We start from the raw sequence: 27,172 nt of genomic DNA on the forward strand, positions 1-27,172 counted from the left end.
TATGTTACTTGTATAAATACTAGTTATCTTTATTTTCCATTAAAGCAATAACCATATTGTAGTCTATGATATTTATTACAATTACCTTACATGATCTTCAAACCTAATGTAGCGTTTTTGTATTAGTTAGCAAATATTTGTTTACATCAAGTCAAGCATGGAATAGAAAAAGGTTGAAGTAGAAAGAAACAAAACTTGAAAGGCTGACAGGTACACGTACTAAACTCCGAAGCAAGATATACTGTGAAAAGGAATGGTACAGCACAATATTTTGGGGGTCTATTGTTTATCAAACAACCCAAATCGGACCTTTTGCAAGTTGAATTACCAAATACTGCGTCCTACAAGTAACAAGAACTACACGGCATACACTTACAATTCCCTCATATATTTTTATTGTCATTTATAATGGCAGCATTGACAGTCGTCCCATGGTTTTCTAAGTAAGTTACATCAGCATTAGGTTCTATTCTATTATCACGCAAACACATTGTTCCTTTCTTTTTTGCATTTGAACAATTGTTTTCTATGGAATGGTTACGTAGGTCGTAGTTTAGGTGGTGTAGGGTCAACTCAGCCCACTGCCAACTTTGCCCATCTTCTCGGCCCACCACGGTTAGATTAGGTTAGAGTAGACCGATTCATCATATTTGAATTTCATTGACCTAAGCATGTCAAAACAAAGATGACGTCTCAAGCTGCCGAGTTGGTGATGAGCCGAACTGGCCAGCATGTGGTTAGGTTAGTTATTGAGGGTCTCGCTAATTACCAACAAAAAACCGACAAAACCCAAACAAGGACGGTTTTTGCTCAAATGCACAATTCTATATACAGTAGCCGCGAGAAGTTTGGGCGCAAAATTATAGGCGCCCCAACTTTCCCCTAAACTCAAAACATGTGAAAAATACAACTTTCCACCCAAACTTTTCGCTATTTTTCAATGCTAGCGTTTGTACCCGTATTTAGCCGAGACAATACACACTATTTGGCAACTCTGTTTAGGCGCACTCGATGTCACATGGAGTCAGTTTCTAAACATCTCTCACGGAGAGTAGTCTTTTTTTTTGCGGTGGTCTCTGTTTTTGTGCCTTGATATCTCCGTAATGGGAAGTGGTAAAGAGCTGGAAAGAGACACAGTTGTTACAATCATAATCCTCTATAAGGAGGGTTATAAGTGTAAAGATATTGCTACTCGTGTGGGAATTGGAGTGCGTCAAGTGCAAAAGTGGACCAAGAAATTTCGAGACGAAGGAAGTGACATCATTCGTACTCCAAAGCATCGCTCTGGTCGGCGAAGGAAGATATCAAATCGTACTTCTACGGTTCTAACTGCCTCCTGATAACCGTAGGAGGCAGTTAGAACCGTAGATATCTTCCTTGGCCCACCAGAGCGATGCTTTGGAGTACGAATGATGTCACTTCCGTCATCTCGAAATTTCTTGGTCCACTTTTGCACTTGACGCACTCCAATTCCCACACGAGTAGCAATATCTTTAAACTTATAACCCTCCTTATAGAGGATTATGATTGTAACAACTGTGTCTCTTTCCAGCTCTTTACCACTTCCCATTACGGAGATATCAAGGCACAAAAACAGAGACCACCGCAAAAAAAAGACTACTCTCTGTGAGAGATGTTTAGAAACTGACTCCATGTGACATTGAGTGCGCCTAAACAGAGTTGCCAAATAGTGTGTATTGTCTCGGCTAAATACGGGTACAAACGCTAGCATTGAAAAATAGCGAAAAGTTTGGGTGGAAAGTTGTATTTTTCGCATGTTTTGAGTTTAGGGGAAAGTTGGGGCGCCTATAATTTTGCGCCCAAACTTTTCGCGGCCACTGTATATGGTTCACATTATTTGACATATTTTCTTTAAAATGTGTGACTTACATGTAATTTGATCAAAGAGAAGTCATGTGTCTAGCCTCTGCAAAATTACCCACCTCAGCTACACATACCGTCCGACTCACTAAATACCGACAAAACCCAAACAAGGACGGTTTTTGCTCAAATGCATAATTTTACATAAAAAATTAGCATATGGTTGCATTATTTGACCTATTTTCTTTATAATGTGTGATTTCCATGTAATTTGATCAAAGAGAAGTTACATTTTTATCCTCTGCAAAATTACTGACCACAGCTACGATTCGTCCAGCCCACCATCTATGATCACTGGTGGTATAGATCAAACTACACTTTATTAAGTTTCTTACTATTGTGTTATTAGTGTAATAGATTGCATATTGTTGAATTACTTGAACTAATTTCTTAAAAATGCGTGATTTTCATGTAATTTGACCAAAGAGAATTTTTTTTTTTTTTTTTTTTTTTTTTTTTTTTTTCAGTTTTGTCAGTAATTAGTGAGACCAAGCTATTGATGATTGGACAACATAAGTTTCATGTTAGATACCCATGTTTACGTGATTCTGGAATTTTACCCAACCTTAAATTTACATAGATTTTGTAAAATGCAATGTCAAATGATGATACAGTAGTTCATTTTCATGCACAGCAGTCCATTACATTCCTTATAGTTTTTTTGTATCCTATATCAGCTCATGTTGTCATTTATACCAACCTTTCTTGAGATTTTTTTTGCATCTTTATGTTTCTCATGATACACATTTTCTTTGGCTGCATAATATGTAATGTACATTATGCTTGATCCTCCACATAAACACTGGTGGTGAAAAGAAGAGGAAGGCAAGTGCAATAGCACTTGAAGTGCTACCTCCGTAACTGGGGATAATCATTCAGTGAAGTCATGGTACATAAACAATTATGGTAGACTTTATCATTTGTAATTTTTTAGAATTAATTATGTGCTGTAGTAATTCAAATTGTAACCCTACTTTGCCAATGCTAAACATGCCAGAATAAATTACTATCACCACCATTAATGTTCCCGCATACAGTACTTAGAAAAAAGCATAAATTGAGTAATAATTCACCATTCACCAGTCAATTCTTACCTTAACAGGGCTGTTCCATTCTGTTATAGATAAATGCTAAAAAAAAAAAAAAATATATAGATTATTTGACAAAGCATATTTTAGGGGTAACAAGTGCTGTGGTTGATATAATTCCCCTTTAATTTGTAATTTATATTTTCAGGGAGGAATGGAAAGAAGTGTATACCAATGCATTCTCAGAAAATCCACAACAATGGCAAAATGCAATTGATGTCATGACAGTATGGAGAGCAAGGTAAGTTTGCATACAGATGTGTTCTCTACAAACAAATTATCTCAGTGTTTTCATTTTTCTGTACCTTCAAACAAATGTCTACACGGAATTCTTTGTTATATTAGTGTTGATAGTTTTGACTTCATAATGTTTTGTGTGCTGTGGTGGATGGATTCCAAATGTGATTTGGATGATGCATACCCATGATCAAATCCAACAGGTATTGTTGACTGCAAGATACTCAGGTACTCCCAGGTAGTCTGAGCACATAGGTGACTGCTTTGGTTGTAGCATAGTGCCTCCTGGCTTAAGCTTAGTAAAGTTTATTATGCAGTGTGTAATGAATTCAGCATTAAGCAACAATACCTAATATTAATCCATGTACCAAAAGACTTCTTTCCATTTATAAGGGTATGAGGTATCCAACCAAAGCATGCATCCACCCTCCACCCATCCCACACCCATTTGTTTCTCTTTCAAAAGTTTCTCAGCTCATCATCAAGTAATGAACTGTATGCCACTGCCAAGAGAATATATATATATATATATATATGTATAATAAAACTTGCACCTTTGCTGTCATATTACACACTGTAATTGCTTATACCATTAAAGTGTATTCATTATATCTACTTGTCATTTACTGAAGTTATATATATTCATTCATTTCATTCCACAGAAAGGAAACCATTTGGTTTTAGTGTACTAAGATATATGATGTGTTGTAGGCTCAAGATTTGAGGGAGATTTATAAATCTCAATATGGAGAAAGTACACCTAGATATCTTAATTCAACACTTGCCAACCACCACTTGTGTGGACATTTGGGCCCAGGACATAAACTCACTTCAGGAATTGGCCCAGGATATGCCACCAATTCCCAAAATGGGTTTATGTCTTGGGCTCAAACATCTGCACATGTGGCACATGTGAATGTTGGATTAATAGACCTAGGTGTATGTGGAGAGTTTTAGGAGAAATGTGAATGAAGTGGTGTTGTGGGATATTAATGCTAGAGTAGGATATGAATTGGTAGAGGGAGTAGAAGGGTGTTAAAAGTGGCAGGAAGTAACAGTAAGGAAATGATAACAAACAGCGTTTAAGAAGAGAATCATAAGCATATGTTGTTGTTGTTGTTGTTGTTGTTGTCGTTCCCTAGACTGTCTGTCCGAGCAGTCCCGTCTCCCCAAGGAAGGCCACAGCCGAAACTGGGTTTTCCCACAAATCCTTTATAGAGTGTATGTTGTGTTGTTTGCGTGCATGATTGTGTATAATGCAGTCTTCCATTATGTGTTGTATGGTATGGGGTGAAGTGTTACATCCTGGGCAGCTGTTCACAACACGGTCGTCCAGCCTCTTCTGGTAGCTTAGAAGTGCTGGGTGGTGACCGCATCGCAGTCTGGCCAAGTGGACTCTGTCCTTACGTGGGAGAGAGGATTCAGAAGGGTGGATATCAGGGGGTCTGGCATGTAGCAGTGTGTTGTCTTTCAGTGTGTTAATGGAGCGGTGAGTGATATGATTATGAATATGTTTCCGGAGGCTGGTATTTGGTGGTTGTGGAGGAAGAGAAGAGAGTATCTGTGTGTAATAAAGGTCTTTGGGTGTAGTTTTAATGTTTCTTGGTGTGTGTGGGTGTTCTGCTATGTAGTGTAGCGGGTGTGATGTGTTTGTGGTGGCTGCAGCAAGTGTTTGTGTGCCTCTCATGTCGAGGTGGTCCTTGACTTTGAGGACTTTTGTTTCATGGTGTAAATGGTCTGTAGGTGATGTATTTGTGCAGCCAGTAATTGTTTTTAGGGCTTTGTTTTGTATGATTTGAAGGGTGTTGTGGTGTGACTCACTGAGATTAGGAGCCCATGCAGGACTCGCATAATTCATCACTGAGCGTATGCATTGTTTGTATAGTGTTATATTAGTTTCTTTGTTTTGTCCAAATGTTGTTCCAGTGATTGACTTGAGTGCGTTAAGTCTAGGTGTGCATTTGTTTTTTATGTTTGTGAGGTGTTGTTTGAAAGACATGGATGTATCGTATGTTACACCAAGAATTTTCGGTGTGTTTGTGTGTGGTATTAGAGTGTTGTTGATGTAGAGATGAGGTATGTATTTGTGTTCTTTTGTCCAGTTGGTGAGAAGTGTTGCTGTAGATTTGGTTGGAGCTATTTTGAGTCTGTTTGTGATGAACCATGTGTTGAGTGTGTCAAGGTAAGGCTGGATTATTTCTGCAGCTTTGTCTGTGTTACGATGTGTGCATGTGATTGTTATGTCGTCTGCGTAGGAAGAGATTTGTATTTCTGAGGTGTCTGGCGTGGGTAAGTCATGCATGTATAGATTAAATAATGTGGGGGATAGAACTGAGCCCTGTGGTACTCCGTTCTTAATGTTTCTGATGTGCGATGATTGGCCATTATATGACACATGAGCATTCCTGCCCGCCAGATAATTGGCCAGCCATCTTTTGGTGTTATTGTGCATGTCTGTGTTATATATTTTATTTGTTAGGTTGTGGCGGGGGATAGCATCAAAAGCTTTACTAATGTCCAATGTTATAAGAAGTGTTCTGTGGTGGGGCCTATCTGAATTGACGCCATCTAAAATTCTTTGTGTGAGGTTTGTCAGAAGAGTGTTTGTGGAGTGTAGTGGCCTAAAACCGTGTTGTGAGTCAGCAAGGGGAATATATGGTGTGACAAGTTTAAGTATTAGGCGTTCAATGACTTTAGAGGGGGTGCAGAGAAGTGTGATTGGGCGGTGCGATGTTGGGATTGTTGGGTCTTTGTTCGGTTTTGGAATGGTGATTATTTTACCATGCTTCCAGATGTCGGGTATAGTGTTGTGTGAATAGCTGTAGTTTGCAATGTTTGTGAGTGCGTGTATACCTTGTGGTCCAATGTGTTTTAGGTGGATGTTGCTTATGTTATCAGGGCCACAGGCAGATGAGTGCTTGAGACTATGCATTATGAGTTTTGTCTGACTGTCTATGAAGGGTGTATAGTCTGAGTCTGTGGGAAAGTCTTTCTTACGTCGAATGGTGCGTCGGTCGTCAGGGTGAGATGTAAGATGGCTCGTCCGTGCAAAATGACGTATGAGTGCGTTTGCTTGTTGTCTGTTTGAGGGTAGATTATCTGTTGTTGTGATTATTGCTGCGTGAGAGCGTGTAGTGTTAGTGTTGGATAGTGTGATGCTGTTGAGTGTTTTGTACAATTTGCTGGTGTTTGTAGGGCAGGGTGGTTGATGGGGAAGTGGTCCATATTAGTCTTGGCTATAGAAACAAGCTGCCCCAGATACAACCATCACACAGAAGATACCAGACACCTCATCTTAGACTACCCCACCCTAGCCATACCTAGATGATACAATATTTCTTCCTTGAGTGATTTTAGGCCAGTCTGATGGCTGTTGCCAGTTACCTCAGAACCTTGGACCTCCTGAAGAGACTTGGGGCAACAGATAAATTGATTGATTCCTCCAGCACTTGTGTGATGTATGTGAAAAATGTGCTAGTGGATTGGCCTTCCTTGAATTCATTTTGGTTTGGGGAGGCGGGCAGATTTTACTCTATTGATTCTAAGTTGAGTCCTTTGGCTTAACTTTTGACTATTCCTCATTTCTATTACACTTTTGTATCATTTCTGTTATTCTTTTGTGCAATGTTGTCTCTAAGGACAGAAGAACTGGTTATTGGTGAAATGATGGAATATTTTCATTTATGTATTCATTTTCTTCTGGCCAGGGTTGACAGACTCCCACTTGGGGTAGAAGCAAGTCTTCCATTATTGCAGTCCAAAGTGCTTGCACTGGATACACACATTCAGGAAGGAATTAAAGTCTCACAAATAGGGACTGCTATTGCAAGGTAGATGTATAATCCTCATCAAGTTTTGCCTTTGGCTACCTCCCTTGTATGGGGGGGGGGGGAAGCCCTTGGTGTATGTATGTAAGTTTTATATTCTTCAATTTTTGGCATATCCTATAAGGAGGCTAAAAAGATTGAAGTAGTAGTGAAATAAGTTCTGAGTGATAGCACTATTAACAAAGAAAAGTGATGTGAATGAATGGTCAGCTGTGAAATATTATTCCATCTTTAACCATGTTTACAATAATTCCATATTTATACACAGTTAACTTTATTTTTTTTTTTTTAGGTTTACAGGTTATGTTGTAAAGGATGCACAAAACAGATATTACAGTGCTATACCTATGCACTATCTAGCTTCAGATATCAGTTTGCCTCACTACTTGGTGGATCTTCGCAATGAAGTTATTCATGGGAAAGCTCCACTCTGTGGCCTGCATTCCCTCACAGCAGCATTAGATATTGCATGGTGCTGGATTAAGGTAACAGTCTGGTATTGTACCATTTTTTTTCCACCATTTCAAATTCTGTTTTCTTTTTCCACCATTTCAAATTCTATTTTTTTTCCTCCACCATTTCAATTTTTTTTTATTCACCATTTCAAATTGTTTCTCTCTCTCTCTCTCTCTCTCTCTCTCTCTCTCTCTCTCTCTCTCTCTCTCTCTCTATATATATATATATATATATATATATATATATATATATATATGTATATATATATATATGATGTCTCCCCCAAGCTAAGTAGAATCATCTGGCATTACCTAGAATAAGATCTATAAAGTATATTTATCTATGTTGAGGAAGGAAGGGAGAAGACAGAAGATAGGGTTGAGTGGAGAATGGTTGTGTATGGATGATTCTGTGATGCATGGAAGGTAGTGGGTGGGGGGTGAGGGAGTATGTGTCGATGATATTTTGACGCAGCCCAAAGGAATTTCTCCCCATGTTCTCTTTTTCTGCATGAGTAGACAGAGAGGGGGGTTGTCAATTAAATGAATCAGCCTTGCTGTGGATGTGCTGTGTCTTGCTACATTACCTCTAACCCAGGGCAGTGGGTGAGATGCAGGCATGACCCATCATCCAGGAGGAGCCAAGAAAATAGGGAGGTTTGTAAAGGGGGGGAAAGCCCTTGATATACGTATGTATGTATATACAAAGGTCTTCTTTCTCCTTATAAGAGAGGTAGCCAAGTCAAAGGCATGCACCCATTCCACTTCCATCCACCACCCTTGTTTCCATCTTAGCTCCTTGTGGATGAAAGATCATCCCTGTCTCCTGCCCACTGCCCGGGTCAGAAGTAAATAAAGCAAGACATAGCACATCCACAGCAGGGCTACTTCACTGACACAGTGACACCCCCCTCTATCCCCTGATGCAGAAAATAGAGATGGGAAGAAATTCCTTTAGGCTGTACCAAAATATCCATACACAACCATCCCCCACTCACACCTATCCCCTGCCTTCTCCCTTCCATGCTCAACAGACATTCCCCTTCTTGTTCAAAGCCCCTTTCACCCCATCCATCCATTTCATTCTTGGTTATCCCCTCAAGTTTACACCATATACCTCTGCTTTCCACACCACTTTTGCTAATCTTTGTTTACTCATTCTTTTCGTGTGTTCAAACCATCCCAATAATCTTTCATTAGCCCTATCTGCCAGCTCCCTTTAAAACTTCTCTTTTCTATCTCTCTTAGAATCCAAGTCCCTGTTCCTTACAGTGTTGTAGGCTCAATCATCCTTTCATATAAGCGTCTCATTGCATCCATTACCAGATGCCTATTTCTCATGACACTTTTCAGTCCTCCAAAACTTGCTTGCTGGCTGAGCGGGTTAGGGTTTTGTTACTTGCGGTGAAGGTCGAGGGGATGATGGTTCGAATCCTGCCACTGGCATAGTTGAACCATTAAATTCCATGCTACAAATTCCTCTGTGAGGGGCACTGTCCTAGCCTTCCTATAGGGGGGAGATTGTGACATTAAACCATATCATCATCATCATCTCAATCTACAATCTACCTGCACCCCCAACTCCTCACCTTCACCTTAAACCATTAATTCTCTCCATTACCTACCATAACACAAACTCTACTACTCAGGTAAAAGCTCCACACTGCCCACAACAGTTTTCCCCCATCCCATACATCTGCAACACATCCCAAAATCTGTCATCATACACCTTCTCCAAATCCATAAAAGCTGGAAAGACATACCTTTTCCCAAAAATTTCAAGGAAATCTTTCTTGCTGTAAAAATTTGATTCACGCATCCTCTTCCTTTCCTTAATCCACAGTATTCTTCCCCAAGTATTCCCTTTGTCCCCAACCTAATCTTCTCAATTTACACCCTTACATAAGGGAGAAAGGGTTTGTTATATGTATGTATGTATACAAAAGGAAGATATTCAATGTTAAAGAGATGTGCATTTTCTTTCCTATTTTAGAACTATTATTGGGACAAGCAATACAAGAAATTTAATCGTCCAGCAGGTGAATTGGTCCCGATTAGTGAGAAAGTAACAAGTCATGAAGAATATTCCGTTTCATGCCGTATAAAGGATGTGATGAGTGCATCTGTTGCTGTCTTTAAATCAGGAAAGTATTCGAATGGAAGACATATTTGGCGAAAGGTAAATTTCCCCAATCTTTGTACTTGTGTGAAGAAATACTGTATATCATATTTTCATACTTTTATTGAACATGATCCCTTGAATATATAGACTAATTAGTTTGATAAACAGAATGAAATGTCTTGTTGCAAACTAAAAGCTCATTATTATAATTTTGTTATGTTTCCTTGTTGTAACAGGCTATGACTCCTGTGGTGGAAAGTGTATATATGAATGGTTTATCTCACATGGATTTAGTTATCCATGCACTCATTCACACGATGCTGCTTCCTGATGATCCACAACTTTTACAAAAGTATAAAACAAGTATGTGTTGTTTTCCTTTGAGCATTTATCTGATGATGGTGGGAGGTTAGATGTGAATTTGAAAGGTGAGAGTCTAGATGAAGTGGAGTTTTGAATATTTGGTATCACATGTGGCAGTGAATGATGCACAACTTTTACAAAAGTATAAAACAAGTATGTGTTGTTTTCCTTTGAGCATTTATCTGATGATGGTGGGAGGTTAGATGTGAATTTAAAAGGTGAGAGTCTAGAGGAAGTGGAGAGTTTTAAATATTTGGTATCACATGTGGCAGTGAATGATGCACAACTTTTACAAGTATGTGTTGTTTTCCTTTGAGCATTTATCTGATGATGGTGGGAGGTTAGATGTGAATTTGAAAGGTGAGAGTCTAGAGGAAGTGGAGAGTTTTGAAAATTTGGTATCACATGTGGCAGTGAATGGAGGAGTGGATGTACATATGTATACCAAAAGGTCTTTTCATCTTGTAAGGAGGCAAGTAAATTAATCCATCTTTTGCATCAGGTCTCTGGTGGAATAGACCCTTAGCTCCAAAGTAACCAGCAACAGACACTAGATTGACCCACAAGTCTCTCAATGAAGAAATGTTGTATTGTTGTTTGGGTAAGGCAAGAGTGGGATATTGAAGTATAAAATGGTCTGTGTCTTGTTTGGTAAGTGCAGCTTGGGCAATTCAAGTTGTTGTTGTTGTTCTTCTTCTTCTTCTTCTTCTTCTTCTTCTTCTTCTTCTTCTTCTTCTTCTTCTTCTTCTTCTTCTTCTTCTTCTTCTTCTTCGTCTTGTTCTTGTTCTTCTTCTTCTTCTTCTTCTTCTTCTTCTTCTTCTTCTTCTTCTTCTTCTTCTTCTTCTTCTTCTTCTTCTTCTTCTTCTTCTTCTTCTTCTTCTTCTTCTTCTTCTTCTTCTTCTTCTTCTTCTTCTTCTTCTTCTTCTTCTTCTTCTTCTTCTTCTTCTTCTTGTGCATTGGGTTCCTCCAGACTTACTGGCCTTATATATAGTTGCAATGATTCCTTTCACTGCCCTATCTATTGATGGAAACTGAGCCGTAGCAAAGATCTCTAAGTTCTTTCCTAGTTCTTATAATCTTGAATCTTAGGGAGAAAGAATACTGCCATCCAGTGTTCCCACTTGAGTCAAAAAAGGCGACAAAAACAGAATGGGGATAGGACTAGGCATACTCTCTGTACCCGAAGGGGACATTCCAAAAAAAAAAAAAAAAAAAAAAAAAATAATAATAATAATAATAATAATAATAATAATAATACATACATATACCAAAGGCTTTTTGTCACCCTTGTAAGGGAGGTAGCCAAAAAACAAAGACATAGAAACCACTCCCACCCATTTCATCCCTAATACACTCCACTCCCTTACACCCTCTTCCCTCCCTCTTATCATGGTACCTCCTGGATGATGGGTCATCTTTGCATCTTGTCCACTGCCCTGGGTCAGAAGCAGTGTCACAAGACACGGCACATCCACAGCAAGGCCGCTTCATTAAATCAGTGACCCTCCTCCCCTCTCTGTCCCCCTCATGCAGAATAGGAGAAGACAGGGAGAAATCCCTTTGGGCTGCATCAAATTTCTCTCACACATACTACTTCACCCCCCATCCCCCCACCCATTCCACCTGATGCATCACAACATCATCCATATACAACCATTCTCCATTCGCCCCTGTTCAACAGACATTCCCCTCTTCCCCAAAGCCCCTTTTACCCCATCTATCCATCTCATCCTAGGTCGCCCCCTCATGTTCACTCCCTCCACATCTGCCTTCCACACCTCTTTTACTAGTCTTTCTTCACTTATTCTTTCTATGTGTCCAAACCATCCTAATACTCTTTCATCTACCCTATCTCCCAACTCCCTTTCCACCCCCATTCTCCTCCTCACCTCCTCATTTCTCACTCTTTCCAGCCTAGCAACCCCTATCATACTTCTCAGACACCTCATCTCAAACACATTCAAACTCCTTCTCTCTTCCTCTCTTATGTTCCATGTTTCTGCCCCCATACAGTGCTGTCGGCACAATCACTCCTTCATACAATCTCCTCTTAGCCTCCATTCCCAAATGTCTATTTCTCATTACACTTTTTAATCGGCAACTCGACATGAACGGGGCACATGTCTAGCCAGCCTGCCGGCGATAGAAAAATGTTGCCATATGTATACAATTTGATTCAATTAAACTACAAATACAAAATATTCGAATATGTCACAGCATACTGACATATGGTAACTGTGTTACAAAAACCAGTTGTAGGAAATCTGGTTACATTACATTAAAGAGAAAAAGTACACAAACTAAGAAAAGAAACATAACCAAAAAGAAAAAAAGAATACAACATGGCAATTTTGCACCCCAATGCTAACGGTACAGCTTACTTGACCTGAGGGCATGGGACAACAGACCACTGCTGATCTGACCATGTTGATTTTCTGGGTGTCAACTGGTCCACAGCTGACCGATAAGAGGGGGGGGGGAATGAAAACAGTGTGCTTGCTGACATCTTACGACCAACACGAGAAAGAAAGAAAATATGTGAACATTGGATACATGACACCTCCCCACCAAGAGAAAAAAAAATGTGTAGGAGCATAGCTCTTACACATTTTTTAAAGATTTTCATTCTCAGCAGAAATCATTGCAAAACCTCTGGCTACTGTCTGACTTAAGCAAAAGCAAAAAAGGTGATCAACACTCACTCGTACTTGACGAATGAGACCCACTTGCAACAAGACAACAACTCCTTCTCAAACAAGGTGCTTAATAAGGGAGCACTACACTGAAAAAGTCCACCAAGATGGTGTCACTAACCCCTAAGCTGTAAGCTGCTGAGATGGCCAGCTCCTTGGTCTGTCTTCAAACCCCTTGGGGGAAACTTATCCCTTACGGCGAGCAGCTTTCGTTTCCGCTCTTTGTTCAGGTGCCCCCACTTCCGATTCAAGTTGGCTCAAATAGCGGTGTTCTCTGACCAGACACCCAACAAAAAAAGTAGGCATGGGGCCATTCCTGGTCTCTACCTCATCCTCGGCTTTGCTCAGCCGGTCTCGGTGAGGCAAACGGGAGCCCCCTTAAGGCTCCTCAGAGTTCCTCTCATGGTAACCCTTTGACAAGTGATGTGACACAGCCACTGTCTGTGGCTCCTATCTGGTGTAGTGATCGTGTAGTTGGCAACCCTCACCCTTAAAACTCGGTACAAACCTTGGTACTTAGCCTGCAAAAGCATCCCTTAAAAAGGCAGAAGGGCCAAAACTGAATTGCCTTCCTGTCAAACCTGTGCTTGTGCACGGGACTGAGACTTGTCCAGGTGCCCTGCATCAACTTTCCAACACATAAATTAAACATCTCCCATACATACTCGTACTAAAATAATATCCCTTGGCCTCTACTTAAACAGACAGAAAATAAAAACACTATGTTGAGCTCCACACAATGACATTACAGACAACTGCATTTTGACACAAAACAGACTTGATCATCTGGCGGCTTCTTCACACTACACCCACTTCTCAAAGTCATTAACACTAACACTGAAAAATGAGGATTGCTGTCCACTTGCACACAGAATGGTTCCTCTAATTGTCTGAAATTGTCACCTTGAATGGGCCTGTTGGGAAGTCCCATAATGTCCAATTGTATGGCAGAACTTGGTTCTGGTCTCTCCTGGTGGTTTGGAGGCCCGGCTACATGGTCCTTGACTTTCCGATTTTCTCACCAAGAGAGGGCTTATCTTTGCCTCTCAAAGGTCTCACAGACACCTGGGTGGCCCATAAAATGTCCGTTGTGGGCCACTTCCAAGATGGCCCTCCGGTGAGCTGCTGGGACCACGACCTGCTCCACGGCTGCCCAAGGATCCTTGTCCTTGGAAAAGATAGACGACAATTGGCGTCTGCACAGCACTCCGCCACGTAGAGGAAAGGTGGGTGTCTATCTTTCCTCCTCCTCCTCCTCCTCCTTATTGATGTCTGGGTGGCCCTCATGGTGAGTGGAGGAGATAACCAGCTGTTCCACAGGTGCCCAAGGTACGTCGTCCTCAAAAAAAGTGGGCGGCAACCACCTTCCGCATGGCACTTCACCACGTGGATGAAGGGCAGGTGTCTGTCTCTCCTCCTCCTCCTCCTCCAAAAGGGGGGCCAACTCCTCGTCCTCTTCTTGGGTTGCAAATGGCTCCCATCTCCCTGAAATGGACTTCTCTGGAGAAGAACTAACAAAAGCATTATCGCTTTGGGAGAATAGACTTGTAAGGTCTATTACCTCATCATCAGGCTAGATGCCAGTGTTCACTTTAATGGGGGCACGTGACTCAGGAGGTGGGTGTTCAGCTGTCACTGTGCGGGTGACCACACACAAAGGATAAAGCTGGGGCATGGCCTCTTCTACAATGGATAAATGTGGAGAACTTTATGGCTTCACCTGGAGAATCAGAGGGAGAGTTTGTCCCCTTTCCCTTCTGGCTAAATTGTCCCCTAAAACCAAATCAATGCACTGAGTTGGAAGCTCAGGCAAAACAGCTTCTGCAGCCTTCCCCTTAAAACTCTCTGTGTCCCTGCGCACCTCAGCCAGGAGGACACTGTTCCGATCCCCAATTGATAATGACACTACACACTCCCTAGTTTCTTCTCCTTCAAAAACATCATCTGGCTGGATGTCAGTATTCTCCTTAATGGGGGCTGGCAACTCCCCAATCTCCTCTCCTACTAAACTAACATGAATGGGGGTTTGTAGAGCCCCAAAGTCATGCAAAACTGTGATGGGTTTCAGTTCTTCGTCTACAGTGACCTTACTAACAGACAAAAAGATCTGGTGACCTACGTCTGGTGCTTGACTGACACTCTCGCTAACCTGCCCTTCTGGGTTAACCTCAGGCTCTGGTGCCTTTGAAGACAAGATTACAGGCTTAGACTTCTCTGCCTGCATCCTTGGCCAACAATAATCTATCTCATGACCTGTTTTGTTACAGTATGAGCACTTTAAATGTCTTAACTTTACTTACGGGAATTACCTTTGCCCAGCGAAGGGGGATCAGCCTATCTCTTAGGCACAGACATATCAAAAACAAAAGACGGTTGGGGAGACCTACTTCCACCTGCATTTAACTCCGCCAACTGTATCTGCGCCTCAGTAAGCTTAAGCTGGAGCTTTAGACGGCGTACATCAAAATCTTCTTCCAGCTCCTCCCTCATTCTTTGTGATTTGTTCAACATTTTGGATCAATTCAAAGTAATTACAGTATTGTAATACTCTTTAAAATTGGGTTAAAACAAAAATCTCATGTGAATCCTGGCAAGGTCGCCACTGTTACAAACTGAGAAAAATTATTTAATTTTATTTTTTATTTATTTTATTTTTGAATTCCAGGAACATAAAAGTGAGTTTTGTTTTGAAATTTTATTTACATAACACAAATTCAATGAAAAACACTATGTAACAGAAAAATTATCACAAGTATTTAATTTCAATATAACTTAAGAATCAGAAGACAAGAAAAATCACGTGAGATAAAATAACCCCCCAGAAAAAAATAAAATAAAACACTGTTGCGAAAACTTGGTGGGGGGAAACAAAGATCACACATGGGAAACTTAAAAAGTGGTAAAGCCTACTTGACACACCAACGTAAAAAAAAAAAAAAAAAAAAAATACACAGATGTAATGGGAAAAACAAAAGGTGGAGGAAACAGATTAAAAGGGTCACCCATGAGAATAAAATTGACAAAAGCCGGAAGACATGCCAATTTAAAAAAAATCCCCTGAAGGATGAACCCACAATCCTAACAAAGCCTTGCACCAGACATAGGATGTATTTCCTATAAAAACCCACTTACCGTATTTTCGGGCGTATAGTGCGCGACTTTTTTCCGTTGGAAGGGCCTAAAAATGGGGGGTGCGCGTTATCCGGTGGTGCGCATTATCTACGGACTACGATAAAAATTATGCGGCTGTGTGTGTAATTTTTTTTCACAACAACGTGACGATGTTGGCCGTCACAAAGTCGGGAGGCACACTTCTCCGTGAAGTTCCGTGAGAACAAGAAGAACAGCCATGGTGACATGAAAGAATACGCCAGCATGGGGTACCGTATATAGATATTTGGTATAAGTAGGTACTATCGAATCTTATTTTTCATGTTTACATAGGCCTAAACACCATGAAACATGATCAATATTCATGATATTTGCCCATGTTCACAGCATCCTAGTTTGAATTTTTATGTTGGCTTTGTTGCTTCACTTTAGGTATGGTACAAATTCCGTTGCGGCCATTCATAAACTCGTGTCAAACACCTGACTACAACACCCTCTTTCGGTAGTTATATTAACTAACCGTCACCTCGATGAGAGACTGTCCTATTTCACCACTGTCATTGCAGGTTCAAAGCTAAAACGAAACAGTCTGTAGTTTGTTTCAGTATTAAATAAAAAATGGTAAAGACGAATTATTTCCTCAAGATATAAAATGAACATTTTCTGTAAAAATCCCGAAATTTTTCTGTATATTTTACTTTCAATAAACTTTTTTTAGATCATATTTCCTACAAACTATTTAAGCTACAAAGTAATAAAGGACCAATGCACAACATGAGTCATATACCGGTACATGTAGTTCCGACTTTTTCTTAGTTGTGTCCTGATTGATGCCTAAACTGACACTTAATTTAGTGACAAATCAACAGATTTCCCAGCGGTGGCTCTAGCCAATGAAAAATACTTCTCCATGTAACCTCGTTCACATGATATAAATACCGAGGTAAAACTGCGTTATAGACAAATGCGATCGGGCATGCGCGTTATACGTCGGTGCACGCTATCTGTGTACTGAGATAACGAAGTGTATGGGTGCGCATTATAACCCGATGCGCATTTTAAGCCGGAAAATACGGTACATGTTTTTAAAACCCTAGGCTGATGCTACATACCTTGTGGGCAAAACGTCTCCGCAAGGAGACAGAACGGCCGGGTCTCAAATCGTTGTGATGAGGAAGAAGAAGCAGCGAGAGGGATTTGACCCTCTCTTATAAAGGGCTCACCAATTGACCTGATGGGTCACTGGAGCCAAAAAGGCCAAAGTGGTAGAAACAAAAGGAAATTTTCCTATCCCACTGTGTATAATAGTGATGTGATATGGTTTAACATCACAAACTCCCCCCTATTGGAAGGTTAGGATGGTGCCTCTCACAGATGACTTTGTAGCGTGGAATTGAATGAACCAAGCCCTTTGTTCAACTTCGCTGGTGGCAGGGTTCGAACCGCCATCCCCTCGACCTTCGCCTCAAGTGACGACGACCTAACCTGCTGAGCCTAAACACACAACCTTAAATTACACACACAAGAAAATTATGCACATAACAATAAAAACCCTAATACTAACACAAAGAAAGTAAAAAGGACAATAAGGTAGTTAATTGGCCAGCCTGCCAGCGATAGAAAAATGTTGCCATACATATACAATTTACTACAAATACAAAATATTTGAGTACGTTGCAGTGTACTGACATATGGTAACTGTTACAAAAACCAGTTGTAGGAAATCTGGTTACATTACATTAAAGAGAAAAAGTACACAAACTAAGAAAAGAAATGTAAAAAAAACAAAAACAGATACAACTTGGCAATTTTGTGCTCCAATGCTAATGGCATGGCTTACTTGACCTGAGGGCACAGGACAACAGACCACCACTGATCTGATCATGTTGACTTTCTGGGTGTCAACTGGTCCACAGCTGACCGATAAGAGAGGGGGTAAGGAAAACTGCGTGCTTGCTGACATCTTACGTCCAACACGAGAAAGAAGAAAACACATGAACATTGGATACGTGACACCCATCATCCAGGAGGAGCCAAGAAAAGAGGGAGGGAGGGAGGGGTGGTGAATGGGAGTGGAGTGGGTGGAGATGAAATGGCTGGTAGTGGAATTATGCCTTTTGACTTTGGCTACCTCCTTTGTAAGGGGAGCCTTGGTATATGTATGTATGTGTGTGTGTATATATCAGACTCTCCTACTGGGATTCGAACCCTTGTGTGAGCACATTGTTATGTCTGGGGATGTCTGTTGATTATGTTGGAAAGATTGTTTAGTGGGGTGTTTCATGGAGCTTAATATATTTAGGTTGAGGAGTTGTTCTAGTATTTTGTTTCCTCATTGATCTATTTTTACCATATAAGCAGTGTACAATCATGTTACCTGCCAGTATATATGTAATTTGTTAATTCATTGAATGCATTTATGGACTTAACAGTAAAAATCAGCAGAGAAATAAATGTACTTAAATCAGGTATTTGGTCAGTAGAAGGAAATTCTAATCAGTTTACAAACAGTTCTCATGAACCACACTTAAAAACACCTCCATGGCATGGTTCCTAATGGTCTGGAAAATGTAAACATAAATTGCATGAAACATACCAAAACCACCTCAGTAGAACAACACATGAAAATAATAGGTACGCAGCCAAATGCAAGAGCCCTCTGTCACTTGCATTTGTCTCACTATAAACACAATCTCAAGCATGGATTATTTTATTGACCTTAGCTTCATATCATATATTTGTACATTATTTAATTTTCATGAAAATTATAAACTTCACTTTAGTATACTCATGGATGACAGCGTGACAGAATTTCATTTATGGCAGGAGTGACTGGGTGACTACTTAAATCATAATTTCGTCTTTGATTTCAGAAACGGATTGTCTCTGTGGAAGTGCAATATTCAGACTGATTGCAGTTGGGCTTCAGCCTGTTTTAGTATCTATATATAATGTGGAAGGAATGGGACACCTTGTAAACCAACTTGCAACTGAGGCAGAGACCATGTCAGAGGGTAAGACAATTTTTTTTTTTTTTTTTTTCTTAATGCATTTAGCTACCCTTCTCTCTCTCTCTCTCTCTCTCTCTCTCTCTCTCTCTCTCTCTCTCGTGCTCTGTCAATATATCCCTCACTCTCTCCCACTATCTCTGTCTCTCATTCTCTCCATATCTTTCTCAATCTTTCTCTATCTCTCCCCCCCTCTCTCTCTCTCTCTTTCTCATTCTCTATCTCTTTCTCACTCTATCTCTCTCTCTCTCACACACACACACACAGATGTACAAGGAAGATTACTGAAATGGATGGAATATTTTTTGCATGTGAGAAAAATGAGTGGTGCTCAGAGATAGAAACTCGACCTGGGAAGAAATGATAAGTGGAGTCCCTTAGGGTTCAGTATTGGCTCCAATAATGTTTGCTATATATATAAATAACATGAATGAAGGTGTAGAATGTTATATGGACTTCTTTGCAGACAACGCAAAAATACAAAAGAATTAAGTACAGAAAAAGACTGTGAATTGCTACAGAGAGACCTGGACAAAGTCTGGAAATGGAGCCAAAAGTGGGAAGTGAACTTCAACATTAAGAAATGTAGTATAATGGAGTTTGGAAAAGTAAAAAAAGAATATCAAGACAACATAAAATTGGTACAAAGGAAATAAAGACCTAGGAGTTATTATCACCAAAGACATGTCCCTAGACAAACATATAAACAAAATAGTCAGAGAAACCTACAATTTACTAAGATCAATAAAGGTAGCTTTTAACTACTTGGATGAAGTAATGGTAAAAAATTATTATTCACTGATAGGAGCAAGATTGGATTATGATGTGACACTATGGACCCCCAGTACAAAATAGAATAAAAGGAAATTAGAAAGAATCCAAAGAGCAACAACAGAGATGGCACCAACTCTTTCAAAATTGACATATGAACAGATTGTCTAAACTGGAACTATCAACCCTGGAACAAAGAAGAGAAAGAGCAGATCCATTGGCCATTTACAGAATCATGTAGAGGTGAACCAAAACTATTTTACAGGTTTATCAATAGTAAATTGAGACTCGGGGAAAAAATTACCAAGCTGATACTGGGTGGTATGGCCTTTGAGGAGGCTTCAGCCAAGACAGAAATAATGAATGAAAGTTTCCAAACTGTCTTCACAAAGGAGTGTGTTTTTTAAGAGGAAAGTGAGGTGAGCAAAAATTTGGATTTAGGAGATATAGATATAGAAGTGAAGGAAGTGTTCAACCTTTTGGGATCACTTGATGTGAGAAAAGCTTCAGGATCTGACAGGATCTCAAACTGGATACTTAAGGAATTTAGGGAACATCTAGTAGACAAGATTTGCAGTCTTATTATGTTTATTAAAATAAATAGTGCCACATGATTGGGAAAGGGCTAGTGTGGTATCAATTCACAAAAGTGGAAGTAAGGAGGCACCCCCAAATTACAGGCTGTTGTCATTGAGCAGCACAATAATGAAATCATGTGAAAGGATTGTGAAAGATCAATGGGTCAAATGTCTAGGAGAGATAAAGATTTTGACAGGTAGTCAACTTTGCTTTAGATCTGTAAGATCACGTGTATCAATCCTTTATAGCTCAATTTGCTGCAAGAGTGAAAGGTTTGTGTATCTATCTAGCAAACACTTTTGATAAATTACCTCACAGTCGTCTAATGTGGAAACTGTAGGCAAACTACTCCAATGGATAGAATTTTTTTTCAAGGGAAGGTACATGAGGACAGTAGTAATGGGTAAGATATCAGGACAGAGAGTAGTGACTACCAAAGTTCCACAAGATTCAGTGTTAGTACAGTAAGTCCTCATTATACGGTACATATGTGTTCCTGAAAACCTTACCGCAAATTGAAATTAGCGTATATCGAACCCTTTATAACATGTAATAACAGGATATGGTAGACGTACCTTCTCCCTGCTCTTTCCTCTTCAAAATGTCTAGCGGATACCGTATCTGTGAATTCTTCTTACTGTAAATAGAATCGAGGGTACTAATTACCAAATACCGTAACTGTGAATTTACTGGATAAAGAATGACTGTATAAGGAGGACTCACTGTACCTATAATGTTTCTTATCTATGTCAATGACATGATGGGAGGTAAAACAAGCTATTCCATGTTTGCAGATGATGCAAAAATCATAAGAGTGAAAAACAAAGAAGTCTGTAGGCTATTGCAAAAAGATATAGATACTATTTTCACATGGAGCCAAGAATGGATAATAAATTTCAATATAAAAAAATACAAAGTACAGGAAATGGGCACTAGCTACAAAAAACCATCTAAACTATTTCATGTGAAGTGAATCCATTATAAGAAGAAAAATGGAAAAAGATTTGAGAATATTGATAAAAGACAGCATGTCAGCTGACAAACATATCTGCAGGTTTGTGGGAAAGGTATATGGGCTGTTGCAGAAGATTAAAGTAGGTTTTCACTATATGGATTAAAGGATGATGGAAAAAATGCATAGAAATCCTGATCCATCCAAAACTAGAATATGTGTCAGTGGTATGGTCCCCACACAGAGTGAAGGATATAAACAAGATCAATAGGATATAAAGGGAAGGAACCAAACTGGTACCCAGTCTGGCAGTTTTACCGTATGAGGAGAGACTAAAAGTGCTGGGTCTTCCAACATTGAAAGATCAAATAGAAAGAGGTGATATGATCAAAGTATTCAAGTCCCTAAAGGGGATAGACTAGAGGTCATGAGAACAAATGAAGAAAGTCAGCATATGTAAAGGATGTGAAGAAATACAATTTTCCATACAAATGCATAAATTCTAGGAATGGCTTAGAAGTTGATATAGCCCAAGCTGAAACAATATATGAATTTAAAGCTAAATGTCATAATTGGAAAATAAAGATATAGAACATGTTAGAACCATACATGAATTTGTAGCTAGGTAGGATGAATTAGGGAAGCTCGCTGGCTGAGCAGGTTAGGGCGTTGTTACTTGCGGCGAAGGTCAAGGTGAGGGCAATTAGAATCCTGCCACCGGCAAAGTTGAACCTAGGGCATGGTTCATTAAATTCCATGCTACAAAGTCCTCTGTTTGTTTTGATGTGTTTTGTGAGTGGTTATTGTTTTTACTGTTTTACTTGAAATTTTATATGTTCATATATGATAGATATGCGCTGAATGGCCTACAGGCTCTGGCGCTTGGCCTTGAAGCCAAAAATTCCATAAATCATCATCATCAACAAATCCCTCTGTGCGGATCACCATCCTAGCCTCCCGATAGGGGGGGGGGGAGTGTGTGACATTAAACCATATCATCATCATCATGAAGTGGAGAGTAGGAATAGGATCCCACAAGCCTTGCTCCTTTCCTGTACGTTACAATTAGGTAAATACACACACACATACACAATTAACTCTTATGTATTAATTTAACACCAAACCTCTTCTTTGAATAACTTGTAAGCTGATCCATTGGTGTGCCAGTTACCTGGGAGTGATAGGTCTCTTTCAAGAAGACCTAGGGCAATGGATTAACTTATTGATTATGAAGCAGAAGAAAAAATATCCCTTCAAACTGATTTTCATTACATACATACATGCATATACCAAGGCTTTTTCCCCCTTTCAAGGGAGGTAGCCAAAAAGGGAAAGGCATAAAAACACTCCCACCCATTTCATCCCTAAATACACTCCACACCCCTCCCACCCTCCCTCTCATCTGAGCACCTCCGACACAGCACATCCACAGCAAGGCCGCTTCATTTAATCGGCGACCCCCCCTCTCCGTCCCCCCTTGCATATAAGGAGAGGATGGGGAGAAATCCCTTCGGGCTGCGTCAAAATTTACTCACACATACTACCCCACCCCCCACCCCCCCGCCCATTCCTCCTCATGCAATCACAACATCATCCATATACAACCATTCTCCACTCACCTCTGTCTTCCGTCCTCTCCCTTCCTTCCTCAACAGACATTCCCCTCTTCCCCAAAGCCCCCTTCACCCCATCCATCCACCTCATCCTAGGACGTCCCCTCATGTTCACTCCCTCCACATCTGCCTTCCATACCTCTTTTACTAGTCTTTCTTCACTCATTCTTTCCATGTGTCCAAACCATCCTAATATTCTTTCATCAACCCTATCTCCTAGCTCCTTTTTCACCCCTGTTCTCCTCCTCACCTCCTCATTTCTCACTCTATCCAGCCTAGTAACCCCCACCATACTTCTCAGGGACCTCATCTCAAACACATTCAAACTCCTTCTCTCTTCTTCTCTTATGTTCCACGTTTCTGCCCCATACAATGCTGTTGGCACAATCACTCCTTCATACAGTCTCCTCTTCGCATCCATTCCTAAATGTCTATGATTTTCATTAATTGCCATATTTACATAATGAATTTATATGATCTAGGACAATTTATATCATCTAGTTTCCAGACATATTGGGATGGAATACATATTCTCTGTTTACCATGATATATGGCCCATGAAGATGTAGTTTTTTTAACCTAGAATAAGATTTGATGCTTTTCGTGATGGATACCATGTTAAAAGGTAAAGGATTTAACTTTTTTTTTTTTTTTTTCCACCAATAGATTATCAAGATTTAGCCAAAGAATGGATTCGTTTGATTCTTCAGGATGTCTTGGGAAATGTATCAGGCAGATGCCAACATTCACTTGATTTCAAACACAAGGAGAGGCATTCTCTTGTGAAGCAACTTTTGTATGCATTACTGTCATCAGAGACTACATTAGGAAATGAAATGGCTTTGTGGTAAGTTGCAAGTAGGATTACAGGTTCATACCTTCTGATTTGCTTAGTCAATTTAAAAATGGTTAACAAATGTATTCTACCTTTGTTGTTGTTGTTGTTGTTGTTGTTGTTGTTGTTGTTGTTGATGGTGGTGGGGTGTTTGAGAGGTATCTCTGATGGAGGAAATGTTGTTGAAGTTGATAGAGGGATCTTGAGCCCAATCTGGAAATAGAGTGTTACCTTATCAGAGCTGCACTGCCAGATTGAAATAAGGAAGTTGACAGGTTTTTATGACACATGGCAGGGAAATAATTTTCTCTGACATCCATTTTTCAGTACCACTTTGGTATATGTATGTACCAGTTACAGATACACATTATTGGTTCTTGTGTTTGAGAAGGAAATAGGCAAGAATTGGTTTACTAATAGGGTGGTCAATGAATGGAATAAACTTAGTAACCATGTAGTAAGCGCTGAAACTATCAGTTGTTTTAAAAAACGATTAGACAACTTTATGGATGGGGACGACAGGTGGTGATGGATACGGAGCTGCCTAGTGTAGGCCTTATGGTCTCTTGCAGTCTCCTTTATTCTTATGTTCTTATGTTATGTTGGGGCATTGAGGAAGGAAGGAAGAAGATAGGAGTGAGTGGAGAATGGCTATGTATGGATGATACTGTGATGCATGGAAGGGAGTGGGTGGGGGATAGGGGTTTAGGAAGTGGTTATGTGTGAATGATATTTTGATGCAGCCTGAAGGGATTTCTCCCTGTCTTCATTGTTTCTGGATAAGTGGACAGAGAGGTGGGTTGCCAATTAAATGAGGCAGCCTTGCTGTGGATATGCTCACTCTTGCTGCATTGCTTCTGACTGAGTGGTGGGGGAGATGCAGGAATGACACGTCATCCATGATGAGAGGGAGGGAGGGGTGGCGAATGGGAGTGGAATTATGCCTTTTTACTTAAGCTACCTCCCTTGTAAGGGGGAAAAAGCCCTTGGTATATGTATGTATGTGTTTGTCACAACTATTCTAGTACTTAACCTTGATAATTATTGTATGACTGTAGCATTGATATCTATTGAAGTATTGAAAGTTCTCTTTGTATCACAAGGTTATTGGAATCGCCAAAATCAGAATTGGACCCATCACAGCAAGAATCAATACGAAAGTTGATGAATATATATCATAGAGAAAATGACCTGAAAAATGTTCCTAAACAACAAGACGTGGCAGAACAGGTTGTTTATGATGTGAATGCTGTTCTACAAGCCTCAAAGCGCAGAATCCTGAGACAGCCTATGGCTGATGATCAGATGTTAGATGAGGAAGGTAAGAGGAATTATTTTAATCTCTTAGGTACTGAAGAAGTTCCATGATGATGAATTGAATAGCCTAGTGATAGTCAGACTTAAAGGATAAGTGGTATTAGGTATATATTTGTATTTTGTCACCAATAACAATAATTTCTTTCCTTGGGGGCAATTTTGCACCAGAAATGAAATAATAGAGGTAGTGAAGGAAAGATTTAAGGAGGGATAGTAGAAGTTAAAAGTGATCAGCATTCTTTATTTGAGTAGATAATTGTCTTATATCAGAAAAGAATTTTGCATGAATCCAGTCCAAAGTAGGTCCTTCATATTTTGACTGGAGTAGATTTATGTAGTCAGTACCCTGCACAGGGTGCTTCTTGGTATAGAACAGTGTAAGTATTTTGTTAGCAAAAACTACCATGTCTATACATAGGAACATTATCATGCTGAAGAGATGATAAAGAATAAATTTTAAAGAGGAGAGCAGAAGTCAAAAAGTTAGCAACATTCTTTTTTTTAGTGAAAATTACTCTCTAATCATAAAAGAATGTTGCCTGACTGTGGCCTATGGAGATATTGATAAAGTCCATAATATTTTGAATGCATAACTCATGCAGTCAGTATCCCATAAAGGGTACATGGTATGGAAGGGGTTAATCATATCAGGTGAACCACTGTGCTTAGTATCAACTGATATGTTAGCATCAGAAGTATCAGCCATTTGTTTACACCAGCATTTCTTAACCTTATCCAACCCTTGCATCCTCCTGTAGTCAGATCTATGCAGTCTAGCACCCACTATTTTTGATTAACATCTTGTTACTAGAAGAGAAAAGGAAAGTGAAGTGAAATACAGCCATGTATTCAGCACTTCTCAGCACCCCCTATAATTTATTTCAGCACCCCTAGTTAAGAAATACTGGTTTACACATCGTATACATACACAATATACTCATATAGGGACCAACAATGGGTACCTGTTTGAGGTGGTCCTGGGAGATGAACACCAGAGTCATCTCCTTGCTACCAATCATCAAAACCTACCAACTTCCTTACCTTCATTTGAGAATACAACACTGAGGGCTAAAACTCAGTTTTTGGACTATTTATATCATAAGAGGGAAGCAGTTGTTGGACATCAGTTCTTCTGTAAAAAGGTGGAGGAAGTACAGTTGAAAATTATAGAGATGGATCCTGGGTCTATTCCAGAGACTGAATGTCAGTCCTTTAGAGCTGCACCCAAAAATGGCGGTGAGGGTATTGGTAGGATTTGAAGACAAGGGGTAGATGATTTTTCTCTGATCTCCTTCTTGTAGGACCACCTCTTTCAAGTATCCTGTTTTTGGACCCCTTTTATAATAAAACTATTGGCAAAAGATAAATGTGAGTGATAATTATGCATATTCACAGAATAGAGTATTATTTCTTTGAAACCATTATATATTTCTTGTTTTTGTTTTCTTTTTAGATCTTGGAGTAACTCCATTGGGGAGACTTGCCAACCAAGGACCAAATTATTACCATGAACTCCTTCTTGAAATTCCTCTGTCATCAAGTCACTAGATTGAAGTTATTCAAAGATACTTATAATAAAGATACTTCTTTTTACATTGTTTTCAGTTTACCTTAATGGATTTGTTGCCAAGGCAGATTATTTGGTGCCACCTAAAGGGGATGTGGGCAAAATTAAGGTGAGGTATACAAGGGAAGAGGGTTGAAATGAATTAGAAGTGAGTATTGGAGAGAGGCTGGAGGGACTGAGGAACTTAAGTATTTAAGGTCATATGTAACAGGGAATGGAAGTGTTTGGGGTGGAGATAAATTAAAGAGTAATACATACATACACCAAGGAGGTAGCCAAAGTCAAAAAGCATACTTCCACCCCACTCCCATTCATCACCCCTCCCTCCCTCTTTTCTTGGCTCCTCCTGGATGACAGGCCATCCCTACATGTCACCCATTGCCCTGGGTTGTAAACAATGCAGCAAGACACAGCATATCTACAGCAAGGTTGCTTCATTTAATCAGCGACACCCCTCTCTGTCCCCTCATAGAGTAATGGGAGCAGGTAAATATCTTGTGGGAATGAGAAGCGTCAAGAGAAACAGGTATCTGGGAATGAATGCAAAGAAGATTAGGAAGGGTTGATTGTGCCCATGACACTGTATAGGGCGTCCCTGGAATTTGAGGGAAAATGGAGCGTTTTAAGAGGTGCGATGGGGATTACAAGGATAGAATGAGAAACAAGGCATAGGAGAGAGCTGGTAGATGGAGTTGATCAAAGAATAATGGGATGGTTTGGGTATGTGGAAGGAAAGACTAGCAAATAGTGAGG

General features: G+C 39.9%; 1 protein-coding gene across 3 annotated transcripts; it reads left to right on the forward strand.

Moving 5' to 3' along the window:
• Window positions 1–142: 142 nt before the first annotated feature.
• On the forward strand, window positions 143–26,437 carry LOC143041335 (uncharacterized). 3 transcript variants are annotated; one of them, XM_076213154.1, is made up of 10 exons: window positions 143–443; window positions 3,118–3,210; window positions 6,914–7,036; window positions 7,326–7,518; window positions 9,482–9,667; window positions 9,847–9,973; window positions 18,651–18,791; window positions 23,367–23,547; window positions 24,639–24,856; window positions 26,306–26,437. In XM_076213154.1, exons 1-10 carry the CDS (start codon window positions 409–411, stop codon window positions 26,398–26,400), a joined length of 1,392 nt encoding a protein of 463 aa, XP_076069269.1. In that variant the 5' UTR covers window positions 143–408; the 3' UTR covers window positions 26,401–26,437. The 3 variants fall into 3 exon arrangements, with proteins under 3 accessions (XP_076069269.1, XP_076069272.1, XP_076069270.1); XM_076213157.1 differs by having other exon boundaries at window positions 146–256; XM_076213155.1 differs by having other exon boundaries at window positions 150–210.
• The last annotated feature ends 735 nt before the right edge of the window (window positions 26,438–27,172 follow it).

This window comes from Oratosquilla oratoria, chromosome 30 (genome assembly GCF_046742065.1).
Source record: "Oratosquilla oratoria isolate Oo_2021 chromosome 30, ASM4674206v1, whole genome shotgun sequence".
NCBI lineage: Eukaryota > Metazoa > Arthropoda > Malacostraca > Stomatopoda > Squillidae > Oratosquilla > Oratosquilla oratoria.